This window comes from Chiloscyllium plagiosum, unplaced genomic scaffold (assembly GCF_037043375.1).
Source record: "Chiloscyllium plagiosum isolate Xiang-an unplaced genomic scaffold, Cpla_swu_hap1 HiC_scaffold_21, whole genome shotgun sequence".
Lineage (NCBI taxonomy): Eukaryota > Metazoa > Chordata > Chondrichthyes > Orectolobiformes > Hemiscylliidae > Chiloscyllium > Chiloscyllium plagiosum.
Genome location: NW_028270159.1, coordinates 55,510,834 through 55,526,001, shown reverse-complemented (window position 1 = coordinate 55,526,001; position 15,168 = coordinate 55,510,834). Strand labels below are relative to the sequence as shown.

The 15,168-nt window shown below is 44.7% G+C and overlaps 1 protein-coding gene across 5 annotated transcripts in view; it reads right to left on the bottom strand.

The window, feature by feature from the left end:
* Positions 1–15,168, bottom strand: part of traf2b (Tnf receptor-associated factor 2b) — a 54,071-nt gene that overhangs the window by 37,454 nt on the left and 1,449 nt on the right. For 2 of the 5 annotated variants that reach the window (XM_087998586.1, XM_087998589.1), the window contains exons 2-5: positions 14,169–14,468; positions 11,689–11,921; positions 5,528–5,606; positions 3,448–3,546 (exon numbers count right to left, since the gene is read on the bottom strand). In XM_087998586.1, the coding sequence (XP_087854712.1) occupies positions 3,448–3,546; positions 5,528–5,606; positions 11,689–11,891 (381 nt within the window). In that variant the 5' untranslated portion in view covers positions 11,892–11,921; positions 14,169–14,468. Of the gene's footprint in view, positions 1–3,447; positions 3,547–5,527; positions 5,607–11,688; positions 11,922–14,168; positions 14,745–15,168 lie in introns of those variants that run through there. The other 3 variants (XM_087998590.1, XM_087998591.1, XM_087998587.1) reach the window with 3 other exon arrangements.

Sequence of the window (15,168 nt, the reverse complement as noted above, 5' to 3'; positions counted from 1 at the left end):
TCATCTGAAGATTGGACACCTTCTCGCAGAGCGCGTTAGGGAACATCTCCGGGACACCCGCACCAATCAACCCCACCGCCCCATGGCCGAACATTTCAACTCCCCCACCCACTCTGCTGAGGACATGCAGGTCCTGGGCCTCCTCCACCATCGCTCTCTCACCACCTGATGCCTGGAGGAAGAACACCTCATCTTCTGTCTCGGAATACTTCAACCTCAGGGCATCAATGTGGACTTCACCAGATTCCTCATTTCTCCTCCCCCCACCTTACCCCAGTCCAAACTTCCAGATCAGCACTGTCCTCATGATCTGTCCTTCCTGCCAATCTTCCTTCCCATCTATCTGCTCCACCCTCCTTGCTGACCTATCACCTTCATCCCCACCCCCATTCACCAATTGTACTCTTTGCTACCTTCTCCCCATCCTCTCACCCCTCTCATTTATCTCTCCCCACTGGAGTGCCTTCAGTTCTCATGAAGGGCTTTTGCCCGAAACGTCGATTTTCCTACTCCTCGGATGCTGCCTGACCTGCTGTGCTTTTCCAGCACTACTCTAATCTAGACACTGGCAGATTTCAACTGCACACCCCTTCAGCTATTCACAACAAGCAAAGTATTGACCATACCAAACTCGCCTACGTTTGCAAAACATGCAATGTAGTGACCAATGTTTTAGCATGGATGACATTCAATGGATAATCCTGAGTGCGTGAAGAATTACATTACAACCAAGTTAGGATGGTCAGTCAGACTTGTTGTGTGGCTGTCTCACACGTACTGAATGCAACATAAATTATTATATACGGCCCTGCTGTTTGCAGATAGAAAGAAAGAACGCATACACACACTGCATCTATTTCAACTTAACAATATAGGTAACAGAGCTGAAAAATGTGTTGCTGGAAAAGCGCAGCAGGTCAGGCAGCATCCAAGGAGCAGGTGAAGGGCTTATGCCTGAAACGTCGATTCTCCTGCTCCTTGGATGCTGCCTGACCTGCTGCGCTTTTCCAGCTCTGATCTCCAGCATCTGCAGTCCTCACTTTCTCCTAATATAGGTAACAGCCCATTTACTGGTTCATTCCTCACAGCAATCCCTGACCAGAATCAACCACAAGGTTTAAACAAAGCCAGATGGTAAATAGTCAATCATCATTAACTGGTACAGTCTCCATAGTAACACATATACCAAACAGAATCCACTCGCGAACCAATGAGCATTTGCCTTTTGGGTAGTATAAACATTGACTTTCCCCATGAATTGGTGTTCTTGTGAGTTGTCCTGACAAGTATAAGACAAAATACTTCAACAAAAGCCTTTTTTCCAGCCACACACAACCTGACTACCATTATGTTCTTTATAGATTTACATAAAAGGAGTTTCCTTTTAGGTTAGCTATCATGTGCTCTCGTTTCCCTTCATATTCCCCATGTTGAACCTTTGCTGTACTTTACAATCAGTTTGGTTCTCTGCTACAAGCCCAACAACTCTGCTCCATATTACTCTCTCCCACTTCTCTTAAATTTTGCAGTTCTTTAAAAAAAGATTCTCCTGATGTAAATCTCCAGAGATGAGACATTTCCAGGATGGGAGGAACATTTCCTTCGTGTGTTGTACAGTGAGTGATTCATGAAAGGGAAATTTGAAGCATTATGTCAACTTAATTCTAACCTTAGCCCAGGTCCAGGTTTGCTAACTGAACCAGCAATGGATGATAATGAAAAGAACTGATCATTGACTGCAGGATGACACACCCCTATCTACATCAACAGAGCTGAGGTGATGAACAGCATCAAGTTCCAAGGAGTGACGATAATCAACAAAACATCTTGGACCTTACATGTAAATGCGACGTTCCAAAAGGCAGAACAATGCCTCTTCTTCCTCAGGCGATTTAGGAAATTCAGCATGTCTATAAAGGACCCTCACCAACCTTTACAGATGCACCACAGAAAGCATTCCATCCGGATGCATAATGGCTTAGTCTGGCAACTGCTCTGCCCAGGACCATAAGAAACTACAGAACGTTGTGTGCACAGCTCAGACCATCACGGAAGCCAAACTCCCATCCATGACTCCAATTACATTTTCATTGCCGCAAAAAGGCTTCTAACATCATCAAAGACCCCTCTCACCCGGTAATGCTCTCTTCCATCAGACAGATGATACAGAAGCTTCAACGCACACACCAACAGGTTCAATACAAGCTTATTCCCTGCTGTTATTAGACTGCTGAGTGGACAGTGTTCGAGCATTTGAACTACAGGGAGAGGCTGAATAGTCAGAGATACACAGCACAGAAACAGACCCTTTGATCCAACTCGTCCATGCCAACCAGATATCCTAACCTAATCTAGTCCCATTTGCCAGCACCCGGCCCATATCCCTCCAAACCCTTCCTATTCATATACCCATCCAGATGCCTTTTAAATGTTGTAATTGTACCAGCCTCCACAACTTCCTCTGGCAGCTCAATCCATACATGCACCACCCTCTGCATGAAAAAGTTATCCCTTAGGTTCCTTTTAGCTCTTTCCCTTCTCACCTAAACTTATGCCTTCTAGTTCTGGACTCCCCTATCCTAGGGAAAAGACCTTGTTTATTTATCCTATCCATGCCCCTCATGATTTTGTAAACCTCTAGAAGGTCGCCCTCAGCCTCAGATGCTCTCCCTGTGGCTCAAATCCTCCAACCCTGGCAACATCCTTGTAACTCTTTTCTGAACCCTTTCAAGTTTCACAACATCCTTCCGATAGGAAGACCAGAATTGCATGCAATATTGCAAAAGTGGCCGAACCAATGTCCTGTAGAGCTGCAACATGACCTCCCAACTCCTGTACTAAATCCTCTGACCAATAAAGAAAAGCATACTAAATGCCTTCTTCACTCTCCTATACCTGCAATTCTACTTTCAAGGAGCTATGAACCTGCTGGTCCCTAAGCTGGGGTTGTTTCCCCTGGCGGGTGGTACTTGTATGGAATGAGCTGCCAGAGGATGTGTTGGAGGTGCAATTACAGCATTTAAAAGGCATCTGGATGGCTATATGAATAGGAAGGGTTTAGATGGACATGGGCCGGGTGCTGGCAAATGGGAATGGATTATGTTAGGATATCTGATTGGCATTGGAAGAGTTGAACCAAATAGTCTGTTTCCGTGCTGGACATCTGCATGACTCAATGATCTCTAAGTTCAAATTCAACGATCTTGCTTTGTGTGCCTCATTCTGTGTAAAGCGCCCTATAATCTGTATGCCTTTGTTTGCTATGATCTGCCTGTGCTGCTCGCAAAACAAAACTTTTCACCGTACTTAGGTACACGTGACAACAATGAGGAGAAACTCTGCTTGATATTCTAACTCCCTGCCAGCTCAGAACAAGGTATCCAAGGAACCCCTTCCTTTAGTTTTCATTGAAGATTCCTCGCCTTTGTGTTGAATCTTTCTTCTCACCTCATACTCCTTAACAGTGCCTTTCCAGGTACAACTCTCATTGTTACAAACTGCAGGCAGGTTTTCCACTTCTCTGCGAGCTGCATTGTCGGGGAAAGCCTAAGCAAAGAAAGAAGAATACAAGGGGGAGTTCAGTCACTTGTTCAGGTTACTTTATCCAGTCAGCTGAGTCAAGACTGTTGAAACGGGGAGATCAGTGGCTAAAAGATTAAAGGGCACCACTTGACATTTTTTTCAAACAGATTATTGAACAGGCATAAAAACAAACATACACATAAACAATGTTCATCTTCCTCATTAATCTTCTTCCATCGCGTGCCACTTAGTGATGAGCACATTTTTCTAATCCTTTGCACAAGTGTTTACCTAGCACTCGAGAAGTAGGTATTCACCCTAATTAATTCATGTTACATTGAGTTGTAGATTTTAATCACTCTTCTGAATTTTCTATTGGATATGTTATATTAAAATTCCCAAATTTTAGGCTCCCAATAGTGGGAAAGAAATCAAGGCAGGTCAGCCAGCAGCATCTAGGGTATGTGGGAAATCCTGAAACAGCAAAACAGCTTCCAGATGGATCGAACAGGATAGCCTGAACAATGTATCTTAACAACTACATACACAGCAGAATACACAGCAAGTTTACAAACTGTTGCTGCTGTTACTCAGCTTGATGCCAATATACAACGAAGCTAAAAATTAACCTGATTTACTTCAAAACTTCTAATCATTCCCCCACACTTCTCCACTCAATGATGGGCCTACTCGTCTACTTCAGTGTAAAAGTAACTTTCCCTTTTGTCAACACACAGTCTTAGCTCAGGTTATTGTCAGCAGATTAAAGCTTCTGCTCTCCCATCAACTGAATAAAGGAAGACTTGGCTGGGAAGCTGGGGATCAATGCTTTCTGATTCACCCCATTCCAAGGTCAACACCAGCAACAGGAAAAAAAACAAGCTGTTTTGACAAACCTCTCGATTCTCAATCAAACATTACCCAGAAACAGAGGTAACCCTCGCTCCTAATCATATTCGCTTGGTTACTTTCTCCAAATAACACAGCAGCTTTAATGTGGAAGCAATGCCCCAAAATGCTCGGAGGGCTCCAGTCGGGAAAATGAACATGGAACCAAAAGGGAGAAAAATCAAGATGATAACCAATAACTTCGGCAAAGATGTCAATCTTAAAAGAGGAAACAGAGTTGAAGAGACGGAAGGAGAGAATTTCAAAATAGGAAGTGAAGGTATAGCAGCGAACAGAGTGGTGAATGGTTAGGTGGTTAGACTGGGAATAGTCAGCGAGAATCAGAGGAAACTAGAGTTTTAGGACAGGACCCTGTAGGAATGCAGGTGATTATAGAGACAGATACATTCCTGAACTGAGGAGAAAATAGTCCCAAATGATGTCACAGACCAACATTATGTACAGCCAGTTTGCTCCATATTGATCCTTACAAAAAGAGAAAATTCTAAATAGGAAATGCAAGAGGAACTGTTTTACAGAAAACTGATCAGTTTGCAGAGCAGAATTTCGACCCAAGTGGAAGCTTATCAACTTTGAGATTCAGGGTAATGAAAGATGCATTGAGGGAATAATGCCAATAATAAAAGTCAATTCCAGCCTCGGGCGACTCTCTGTGTGGAGTTTGCACATTCTCCCAGTGTCTTACGTGGGTTTCCTCCGGGTGCTCTGGTTTCCTCCCACAATCCAAAGCTGTGCAGGTCAGGTGAATTGGCCACACTAAATTGTCTATAGTGTTAGATCAATTAGTCAGAGGTAAATGGGTCTGGGTGGGTTACTCTTCGGAGGGTCGGTGTGGACTGGTTGGGCCGAAGGACCTGTTTCCACGCTGTAGGGAATCTAATCTAATCTAATGTTGACACATGAGCTGGACGGGCTTCTCCTCAATCTGTTACTATCGCACTGTACTCTCCATTACCCAGTCCATTGTATTGGAGACTCATTCTCTGAGACAGACTGGGACACCCATGCAGAATGTTGTCCATAATCCTAGGTTTTCTAGCAACTCTTCAAATGTTTATTGTTTGCAGCATTCAAATCTTGGTGGGCCATTACTTACTGAGCTGGCATCCAGAACAGACAACGGTTCTTCATAAATGTCTTCTTGGATGCAAGCTGCACATTTTTGTGAGCCAGTACTGGAAAAGAAAACACAGAAATCAACAATCCCAATAAAGCAGCATCAGGATTCCTTCTCCCCAACCATAATTCCCCTTTGCCTGGAGATGCTGGCTCCTGCTGCCTCGTTCTTTTACATCTGCACCCATTCTTCACCAGACATCAGCAGTTGTTCAGGGGCAGTAGAAGGTGTCACTCTGGCACTTTAGGATACCTTGCACACAGTTTTGCCCTCGCCAAAAAATTAAAATAACCCTTTCCAAGCACACTCAAGAGACGTCAGACCACCTCTCCACAATAGAAAATACCCACACATTTCCCACAACAAATGTACACAAACCAGAGGTGTGCCCACCGAACACACCGCCCCTTCCAAAAACAATCTCTTCCCCCACTTCCCTTCATTAAAACACATCGTTCATGAGCACTTGCGCTTGTCAAACCCCGCTCCAATCACATAAATACCCTCCTCTTCAATATAGACCATCTACCTAACATATTGCATGGAGACTCAGAAGGATATTACTTCGCAATACTCTGAAATGCTTTAGGATTTACTGAAGGTGCCCCATAAGTTATTGTTGAGGATTTCACATGAGTTAGCAGCTCTAACTTGCCCAACAGTAACACATTGCAACTTTGGAAACTGCAGGAGCACTTCGACAGGATTAGTCATCTGTGCTTTCTAACAATGATAACTTTAAATCTGCACATTACTGAAATCGGTACTTTCATCTTTTGTTCTTTCAACAGAGCAGCAATCTTGAGTGTTGACAGCTTGTCTCAACACAGCAATTTGTGTTTGATCAATGGTCCAATCTTATTGGAGTTCAATATTTGTTTCAGTAAAATGCTTAATGTATACTCTCACAATGCAATTACAGGCACATTACTTAAGAGTATTCATCACTATGCAGTAACCAAGGCAGCAAAGCATTCATAGTTTGAGTTCACGATCAAAAAGACTTGCAGTCTGCTTTATATCTGATCATCTCACCAAACATCTTAAAGAAGGAAACAGAGTAGGAAGTGTAAAGGCTTTGGGAACGGGACTTGGTGCAACTTAAGGCATGGGGATGTTTAAAATGCCTGAGGCTTATGGAAGATATTACTAATATCCTAACCAGCTGCACCGAGATTTCCAATTAGTCACAGGCACCTAATGGTCTACAATGGCAAAGTATCACCCTGCAGAGTAATTTTGAAAGCAGCAGATTATCTATTGTTCAAGTCCATTGCGGTTCACATTTATGATTGTCCTTCAAAGTCAAACAGAGACGTAATGCTGGAGACAGAGGCATGGTCAATAAACTAAATGAGTTTTTAGCAAGGAAAATAATTTCAAACTTACGGTAAATGGATATTATTAGATAATTAATGAGATTAAAAATACATGACGATTTGGTAATACAGACATTGAGTGCTTCTGAACAAAAGGTATTTTGTCAAGCTTTTCATCGTACACTCACCAGGACAATGCATAAGAATTACCGGTGTAAAGGGGGACAGCGGTTTTATTTTATTTTAATTTTTTTTTGTTTTGTTTTTCGCCTAACTGCGGTAGTGCTTATTTTTTCCCCAGCACCATGTTGTGTGTGTGCAGGTGTGAGACATAGTGAGAGACACAAGGTGCACGAATCTTTATTCAGTTTCCACCACCAGGAAGAAAGGAAACACCCGAGTGGCCAGTGACAAGCAGTGCCCTTCACATCAAAGGGCAATGCTGTGTGATCAAACAGTGAAGGGGAGGGCAGGGATTAAATCAAAATAAAACTTCACTTGTGATCGAAAGCTTCCAGAAAGAAGACTTGGCTCAACAGATACCCGGAGTGAACGAACTCCTTGCTTGATTTGAAATACAAGGAACTAAGCTTCAGCGAGCCTGACAGAATTTGAACGCACAACGGTCTGATCTGGAGTTAGACGCGCTACTGCTGTGCCCCAGGCCCACAGGGCCAGTGGTTTTATACTGAATGACAAGAGCATACTATTGGTTGGCAAGTGAACTATGACTGAAAGATGTTGCCATGGGGAAATGCACCAACTGGATGATGCCTGACACTTAATTGCCAAGTTTAAATTTAACCCAGGCTGGATGACTCTGATTGGTCAAGACATGAAATATCATACCTGAAATGAAATAAAATGAGGAATAAGATAAAAACAAAGAGGTGCTCAAATGTTTGGCAGTATTTAAAGTGCATCAGTCACCCAGGCCAGGAAGAATATGGTTCAAAATTGTGGAAGAACCTTCCAAGCCTCCTGTAATATAGGAGTGATGTCATAGCATTGATGATGTCACATCCTGGCTCATGGAAAACAGGGAGAATTATAATCCCAGCAACACCAGGTGAAGTAGCATTTCACCTGTACCTCCTCTAATTAGCTGCACCCAATATGGTCGACTCTACACAGGAGAAGCCAATCATAGAGAGGGTGACTGCTTTGCAGGACACCTCTGTTCTGTGCACAAGCATGACCCTGACCTCCTGATCATCTTATCACAGCATTCTGCTCACATGCCACTTGTCTGCTCTTGGCGTTCCGCAATGTTCCAGCGAATCACAACACAAGCTGGAGGAGCAACATCTCATCTTCAGACCAGGCGCTTTACAACCTTCTGGACTTAATATGGAGTTCAACACCTTCAGATTGTGAACTCACTGGCATTTCTTCCCTTCATTTTAGCTTTACTTGTTGTATTCTCTGTCACCATGTATCCTCTCTCCTACTCCCACTCAAGCTGTTCTTTCCAATTTAACACTTGAGACTCACCATTGTCCTGCCATTCCCACAGTCCGATCAGTTAACCTGCACTGTCAGCACCCTTCCTCCCCCAGCACTCCACCCACACACTATCGCACAAATGCTGTCCCCTCCGCACCATGTCAGCTCTGATAAACAGTCATGTGGACTTGAAACATTAGCTTGCTTTCTCTCTCTCTCTTTCTCTTTCCACTGATGCCTGACCCACTGTGATACCCAGCACTTTTTGTTGTCAGTACAGACTCCAAGATCTGCACTAATTTGTGCCTGCTACTCAAAACATTCCCATTAGCCTCCTACCCCCAAACCAAAGGTTACCTCCAGGCACACATGCTCTCAATTTTGAGTTCAAAGTCTCTTTTAAGAACTTCTAGAATGCCTTCTGGAAGTTCATATAAATAACATTCATGCATACAAGCATTCCTTTACTAATCATGTTAATCACTCTACCAAAAGATTCAACTGGCTTCTCTGGACAGGAGTTAACACTTTACAATCTATACTAGTTCTCTAGTGAGGGAATTGTACTTCTCTAAACATTCAGGTAGTTCATCTACAGTGATTTAACGGGATAGGCACGGTAAATGCAGCTACTATGTTTCCTCTGGCTTGGTGGGGAGGGGGGGGGCTAAAACCAAGGGACACAGGTTGAAATAACCACATAGTGCAGAGACGAGGAGAAATTATTTTCCTCATTGTTGTGAATCTTTGGAATTCTCTCTCACAGAGAATTGAACTCTGAGGATGTTTAATGTGGAGATTGATACATTTCAAATTACTGTGGCATACAGGGTTATGGTGATCATATTAAATGGCAGGGTCACTTGACGGGCTGAATGGCCTACAATTTTCAATTCCTGAATCAAAATTGTTTTGGAAGATTTCTGACACATCAATACTTTACTCCCCTTTATCCGTGTTCTGCCTAAAGACAGTCCTTGGATTGCTTTCCGATGTCTCAATAGACAGAAAAACTGCAGATGCTGGAATCCAAGGTAGACAAGCAGGAGGCTGGAAGAACACAGCAAGCCTGGCAACATCAGGAGGTGGAGATTAGATTAGATTAGATTTTAGATTAGATTACATTACAGTGTGGAAACAGGCCCTTCGGCCCAACAAGTCCACACTGCCCCGCCGAAGCGCAACCCACCCATACCCCTACATTTACCCCTTACCTAACACTACAGGCAATTTAGCATGACCAATTCACCTAACCTGCACATCTTTGGACTATGGGAGGAAACCGGAGCACCCGGAGGAAACCCACACAGACACGGGGAGAACGTGCAAACTTCACACAGTCAGTCGCCTAAGGCGCTCTGAGGCAGCAGTGCTAACCACTGTGCCACCGTGCCGCCCACGAAGTCAACATTTCAGGTATAACCCTTCTTCAGAACTGGGGGTGGGTGTAAGGGGAGCTGCAGATAAAAGGGGTGGGGAGGCTGGATGGTGAAGTGGGAATAGGTGAAGACAGGTAGAGGGTACTAGCTGGTTGCTCAATGGAAGGAAAGAATCCGGTTGGTGGCAGGGAGGGGTTGGGAAGGGAGGGGGAGGCGCTGGGAAGGAAGGTTATTTGAAATTGGAGTCCTCCGGGCTGTATGCTGCCCAGGCAGAAGATGAGGTGTTGTTCCTCCAATTTGCGGTTTGGTTCAATGTGGAATGGAGGAGGTTAAGGATGGTCATGTCCAAAAGGGAGTGATAGGGGAATTAAAATGGCGGTGACTGGGAGGTGCAGCGGGCCCGGTTGCGATGCTTGGTGAACCATTCCCGAAGTTTACGTTCGGTCTCCCTGATGTAGAGAAGACCACATCAGGAGCACCTGATACAGTAAACGAGGTTGGAAGAGAGGCAGGTGAACCTCTGTCTCACCTGGAAGGACTGTTTGAGGTCCTGGATGGAGGTAAAGGGGGCTGGGGTACTGGCAGGTTTTGCATCTTTTCTGGTTGCAGGGTAAGTACCCGGGGGGGGGTTCGGTTGGGGGGGTGGGGGGTGCCAAGTGGGACAGTTGTGCGAACCAAGACCTGTCAAAGGGAATGGTCCTTGCAGAAGGCAGAGGAGTGGGAGGGGAAGATGTTCTTGCTGGTGGGGTCTAGTTACAGTTGGCAGAAGTGTTTAAGAGTAATGCATTGAATGTGGAGATTGGTAGGGTGGACAAAAGGGGTCTCTGTCTTTATTGCATTGGGAGATGGGGATTTAGAGCAATGGAACGGGAAATGGAGGTGGTGCAGCGGAGGGCTGTCTGGATGACAGAGGGAGGAAAGGCATGTTGTTTGAAATAGGTGGACATCTGGGATGTTCACGAGTGGAATATCTCCTCATCCAAGCAGATGCGGCGGAAGCTGAGGAATTTGGAGAACAGGATGGAGGTCTCGCAGAATACCGGGTGGAAAAGGGATGCAGTCTGAGCAGACGCAGCGGAGATGGAGGAATTGGAAGATCCGAGCTTGGCAGTTTTTGTCAGTCATGTTTCACCATAGCCTCGCTCTCAGAACAAAAGCAAGGAGACAGGCCCCAAATCTACCTCAACTGGGACAGCAACAGAACCTGTGGTGTTGGTGCTAATCTGAACCATATTAGCGTTCCCTCCAAGCTGTGTGGTCTCGCAGCAACCAGAGTCTCTATTTAACCCAGACTTTCTAAATTAACAAGTGTGCACAGCCAGGCAAAAATAAAAGGGCTATACATATTTTTAAAAAAAAGTTAACACTGGTCCTGGACTTTGTCTTAAATCTTATATTTTCCTCCATTTTTTTTCCTTTCGGTCAACCTGTTTAGTTTCTGCCCTCAATTTACTTCTTTTCATTGTATCTGCATTTAACCTCAACCTCTACTATGGGTAATTAGTACAAAGTAACTCCCCCACCCTAGGGAAGAGACCCTTGCTATTCACCTTATCCAGGCCCCTCATGATTTTAGTAACCTCTATAAGGTCAGTTAGAGGAAAGAATAGAGCTGGATGCAAAAGATCACACCACTAATGGTGTGGAAAACTAGAAGAAATGGAGCAGTTTGGGACAGAGTCATAGAGTTGACGTAAAATCCAGGGAAACCTAATGAATTTGAATGTGCATGACGTTGATACAATAAGCCAGAAATAGGGACTTTTATTCTTCAGTCTTAAGACTACAGGTAACAGGACTTTTCACCTGATGTTCGTACAGTCAAAGAGTCTAGAGTTTATTTACTGGATGACACCGGGACTGAACGGTGTCAGCAAGAATTAAGCTGGGGTAAGAAGGGAAGAAAACAGAACTTTTTCTAATATCTCCAAACTGCTGTGAGAGGTTTTTTTTTCAGCAATGCAGGTTTGGGAATCAGCAACTTGCAGTCTTTTACCTGACAATCGTCTTCAAGCAGGATGCACAATAACGGTGACCACATTGTGCCTGGAATGGTTTCCTGAGAATTCCGTGACACTCAAAGCACAGGTACTTCCCCTCGACTTTTGTTGCCAAAAGTTCTTTTGGAAAACCACTCAGATTTCCCGCAGCTTGGGATTCTAATGAGTTTGGTGGGCTCCTCTCACTCCTTGCTGCCATGTGTTATAAGCTCCTCAACTGTCAGTTTTCCTGGAAAATGGAAGAAATAAAAAGATTTTTAACTTGAGTAGATTTGAAAGATGTGGCACCAGAGCAAACATGAATAAACTGAGTTCAATTAAACTGTGCAAAACTTTAGACTACATTCTATTCTTCCAAATCTGGCTTGTGTCTGGTTAACACAACACTTCCCCTCACAGAACTACAGTCATTTATAGAAGAAGGATCTCTACTCTATCTAATCCCATGCTATCCCTTTCCTGGGAATGTTTAATAGAACATAGAACAGTACAGGCCCTTTGGACCCCAATGTTGTGCCAACCTTTTATCCTACTCTAAGATCAGACTAACCTACATACCCTTCATTATACTATCATCCAAGCCTATCCAAGAGACATTTAAATGTCCCTAATGTCTCTGACTCCACCACCACTCCTGGCAATGCATTCCACATACCCACCACTCTCTGTGTAAAGAACCTACCTCTGACATCTCCTCTAAACCCTCCTCCAATCACCCTAAAATTATGCTTCTTCGTTTTATGCCTCTCATCATCTTGTACACCTCTATCAAGGCACCCCTCATCCTTCTTCGCTCCAATGAGAAAAGCCCTAGCTTCTTCAACCGCTCTTCAAAAGATACGGCCTCCAGTCCAGGCAGCATCCTGGTAAGTTTCCTCTGCACCCTTTCTAAAGCTCCCACATCCTTCCTATAATGAGGTGACCAGAACTGAACACAATATTCCAAGTGTGGTCCAACCAAGGCATGATAGAGCTGCCGCATAACCTTGCGGCTCTTAAACTCAATCCCCCTGCTAATGAGAGTCAACACACCACACGCCTTAACAACCCTATCAAGCTGGGTGGCAACTTTGGGAGATCTCTGGACGTGGACCCCAAGATCTCTCTGTTCCTCCACACTGCCAAGAATCCTGCCTTTGAACCTATATTCTTCATTCAAATTCAACCTTCCAAAGTTAATCACTTCACACTTTTCCAGGTTGAACTCCATCTGCCTCTTATCAGTGCAGTTCTACATCCCGTCAATGTCCTGTTGCAACCTACAGCAGCCCTCCAAATTATCCACAACTCCACCAACCATCATGCCATCAAACTTACTAACCCACCATTGCACTTCCTCATCCAAGTCATTTATAAAAATCACAAAGAGGAGGTCCCAGAACAGATTCCTGAGGAACACCACTGGTCACCGAGCTCCAGGCTGAATGCTTTCTATCTACCATCACCCTGTGTCTTCTGTGGGCCAGCCAATTCTGTACCCAAACAGACAGATTTCCCTGTATCCCTGTCTCCTTACTTTCTGAATGAGCTTACCATGGGGAATCTTATCAAACGCCTTGCTAAAATTCATGTACACCACAGCCACTGCTCTACCTTCATCAATGTTTTTTACCACATCCTCAAAGAATTCAAAAGGTTTGTGAGGCATGACCTACCCCTCACAAAGCCATGCTGACCATCTTTAATCAAACTATGGTTTTCCAAGTTATCATAAATCTGTCTCTCAGAATCCTCTCCAGTGCTTTGTCCACCACAGACCTAAGACTGACTGATCTGTAATTCCCAGGATTATTAATGCGGGTAGTTTCGAGAGAACTTCACTTTCAGTTTACTTCCAGTTTAAAAGAGGAGAGGGAACTTTATGCTGTATCTAACCCTGTGTTGACCTGGTTCTGGGAGTGTTTGATAGGGACAGTGTGTTAAAAGTAATTGACTTTCAATTTAAAACAGTGTTTGATACAGACCAGTTATGGGGAGCTTTACTGTGCCCCAACATTTGTCTTTCACAATATTATTATTTTGTGATCTTGGTTACTGATATCTCTATTTTCTTCTTTTTCCCGCCTGACTTCTCTCCAACAATCCAATTCTTCTCCCCACAGTTTAACCCTGTAGAGAATGATTGCCACAAATCTCATATTGGTCTAACACAATAACATTCCACTTCAGGCCCTCTGTCAATCTTGATCTTTGCTGCTATTGACATTTGCCTCCATTTCCACTGAATCAACCGAGGCATCTCTCAAACTTCGGGTTCTTTCGTTTCAACAACTGTAAACCTATCCTCAGCTGCACCTTCTGCCCAAAGCATGAACACCAGCTCTCTTTTTCATCCTATCAAAAGATCAAAAAAAATCTCTTGACTGGCCCCAAACCCCTTCAACCCATTTCAAACCTGCACCCCCAACATTTTGCAGCTTCTTCCCTTTCCTTCCCTCCACATACCCTTCAAACCTGAATAATATACTCGACTCACCTTCTACTCACCTCCCTTTCTGGGCTCTCGTGGTGTTAAATGTCCATATCCTCAGACGTCAATATCCCCACACCACAAAACTCCACCTGAACCCACAATCAGAACACATCCACTATTCCTTTAGAACTGTGTCTTCTAGATTACCGTTCTGTCTTCAGGTCCTTGAACATTGAGTCATTTGTCAGCAATGTGCCCAATTCTTCAGAAGCTCTTCAAAACCTTCCAGTCTGGTTGCCCTCAGCACCAAGGTTGTAGTTTACTGAAGTCATAATTTATGTGTTGTGACACATTCGCATGGACCTAGACACACATGTAAAACAATTGAGAACCAGATGGTTTGTCTTCAAACCACAATGAACTAAAGTCTGATTGTCTCTTATCCAAAGGCTGGCAATAAATTTGCAGGAACAAGCACCGATAGTTAGGGCCACCATTATAAAGCTCAGTCCTGTCTTAGGGATATCATCAGAAAATAATACCCTCACAGTCTATGTGCTATCACATCGTTTCTCCATAATCAATCTCCTTTAGTTAAACTACAACAAATCTGTCCAAAACCATGACCGGGCAGTCTCCATTCACAGACTCACTTCAGCCTTTCCCAATTTCCATGATCTGGTCAATAATCTTCACACTCCTCCCCACCCCACCCCACCCCATCCCACCTCAGCTTCACACCACTCCCTCCCCGACCCTCACACCCCACCCCGATCACCTCATCCCCCTGCACCCCCACTCCCTCCCCGACCCTCACACCCCACGCCCCACCCCGATCACCTCACCCCCCTGCACCCCCACTCCCTCCCCGACCCTCACACCCCACTCCCCCACCCCGATCACCTCATCCCCCCCTGCACCCCCACTCCCTCCCCGACCCTCACACCCCACTCCCCACCCCGAACACCTCACCCCCCTGCACCCCCACCCCCTCCCTGACCCACACACCCCACTCCCCCACCCCGATCACCTCACCCCCCTGCACCCCCACTCCCTCCCTGAC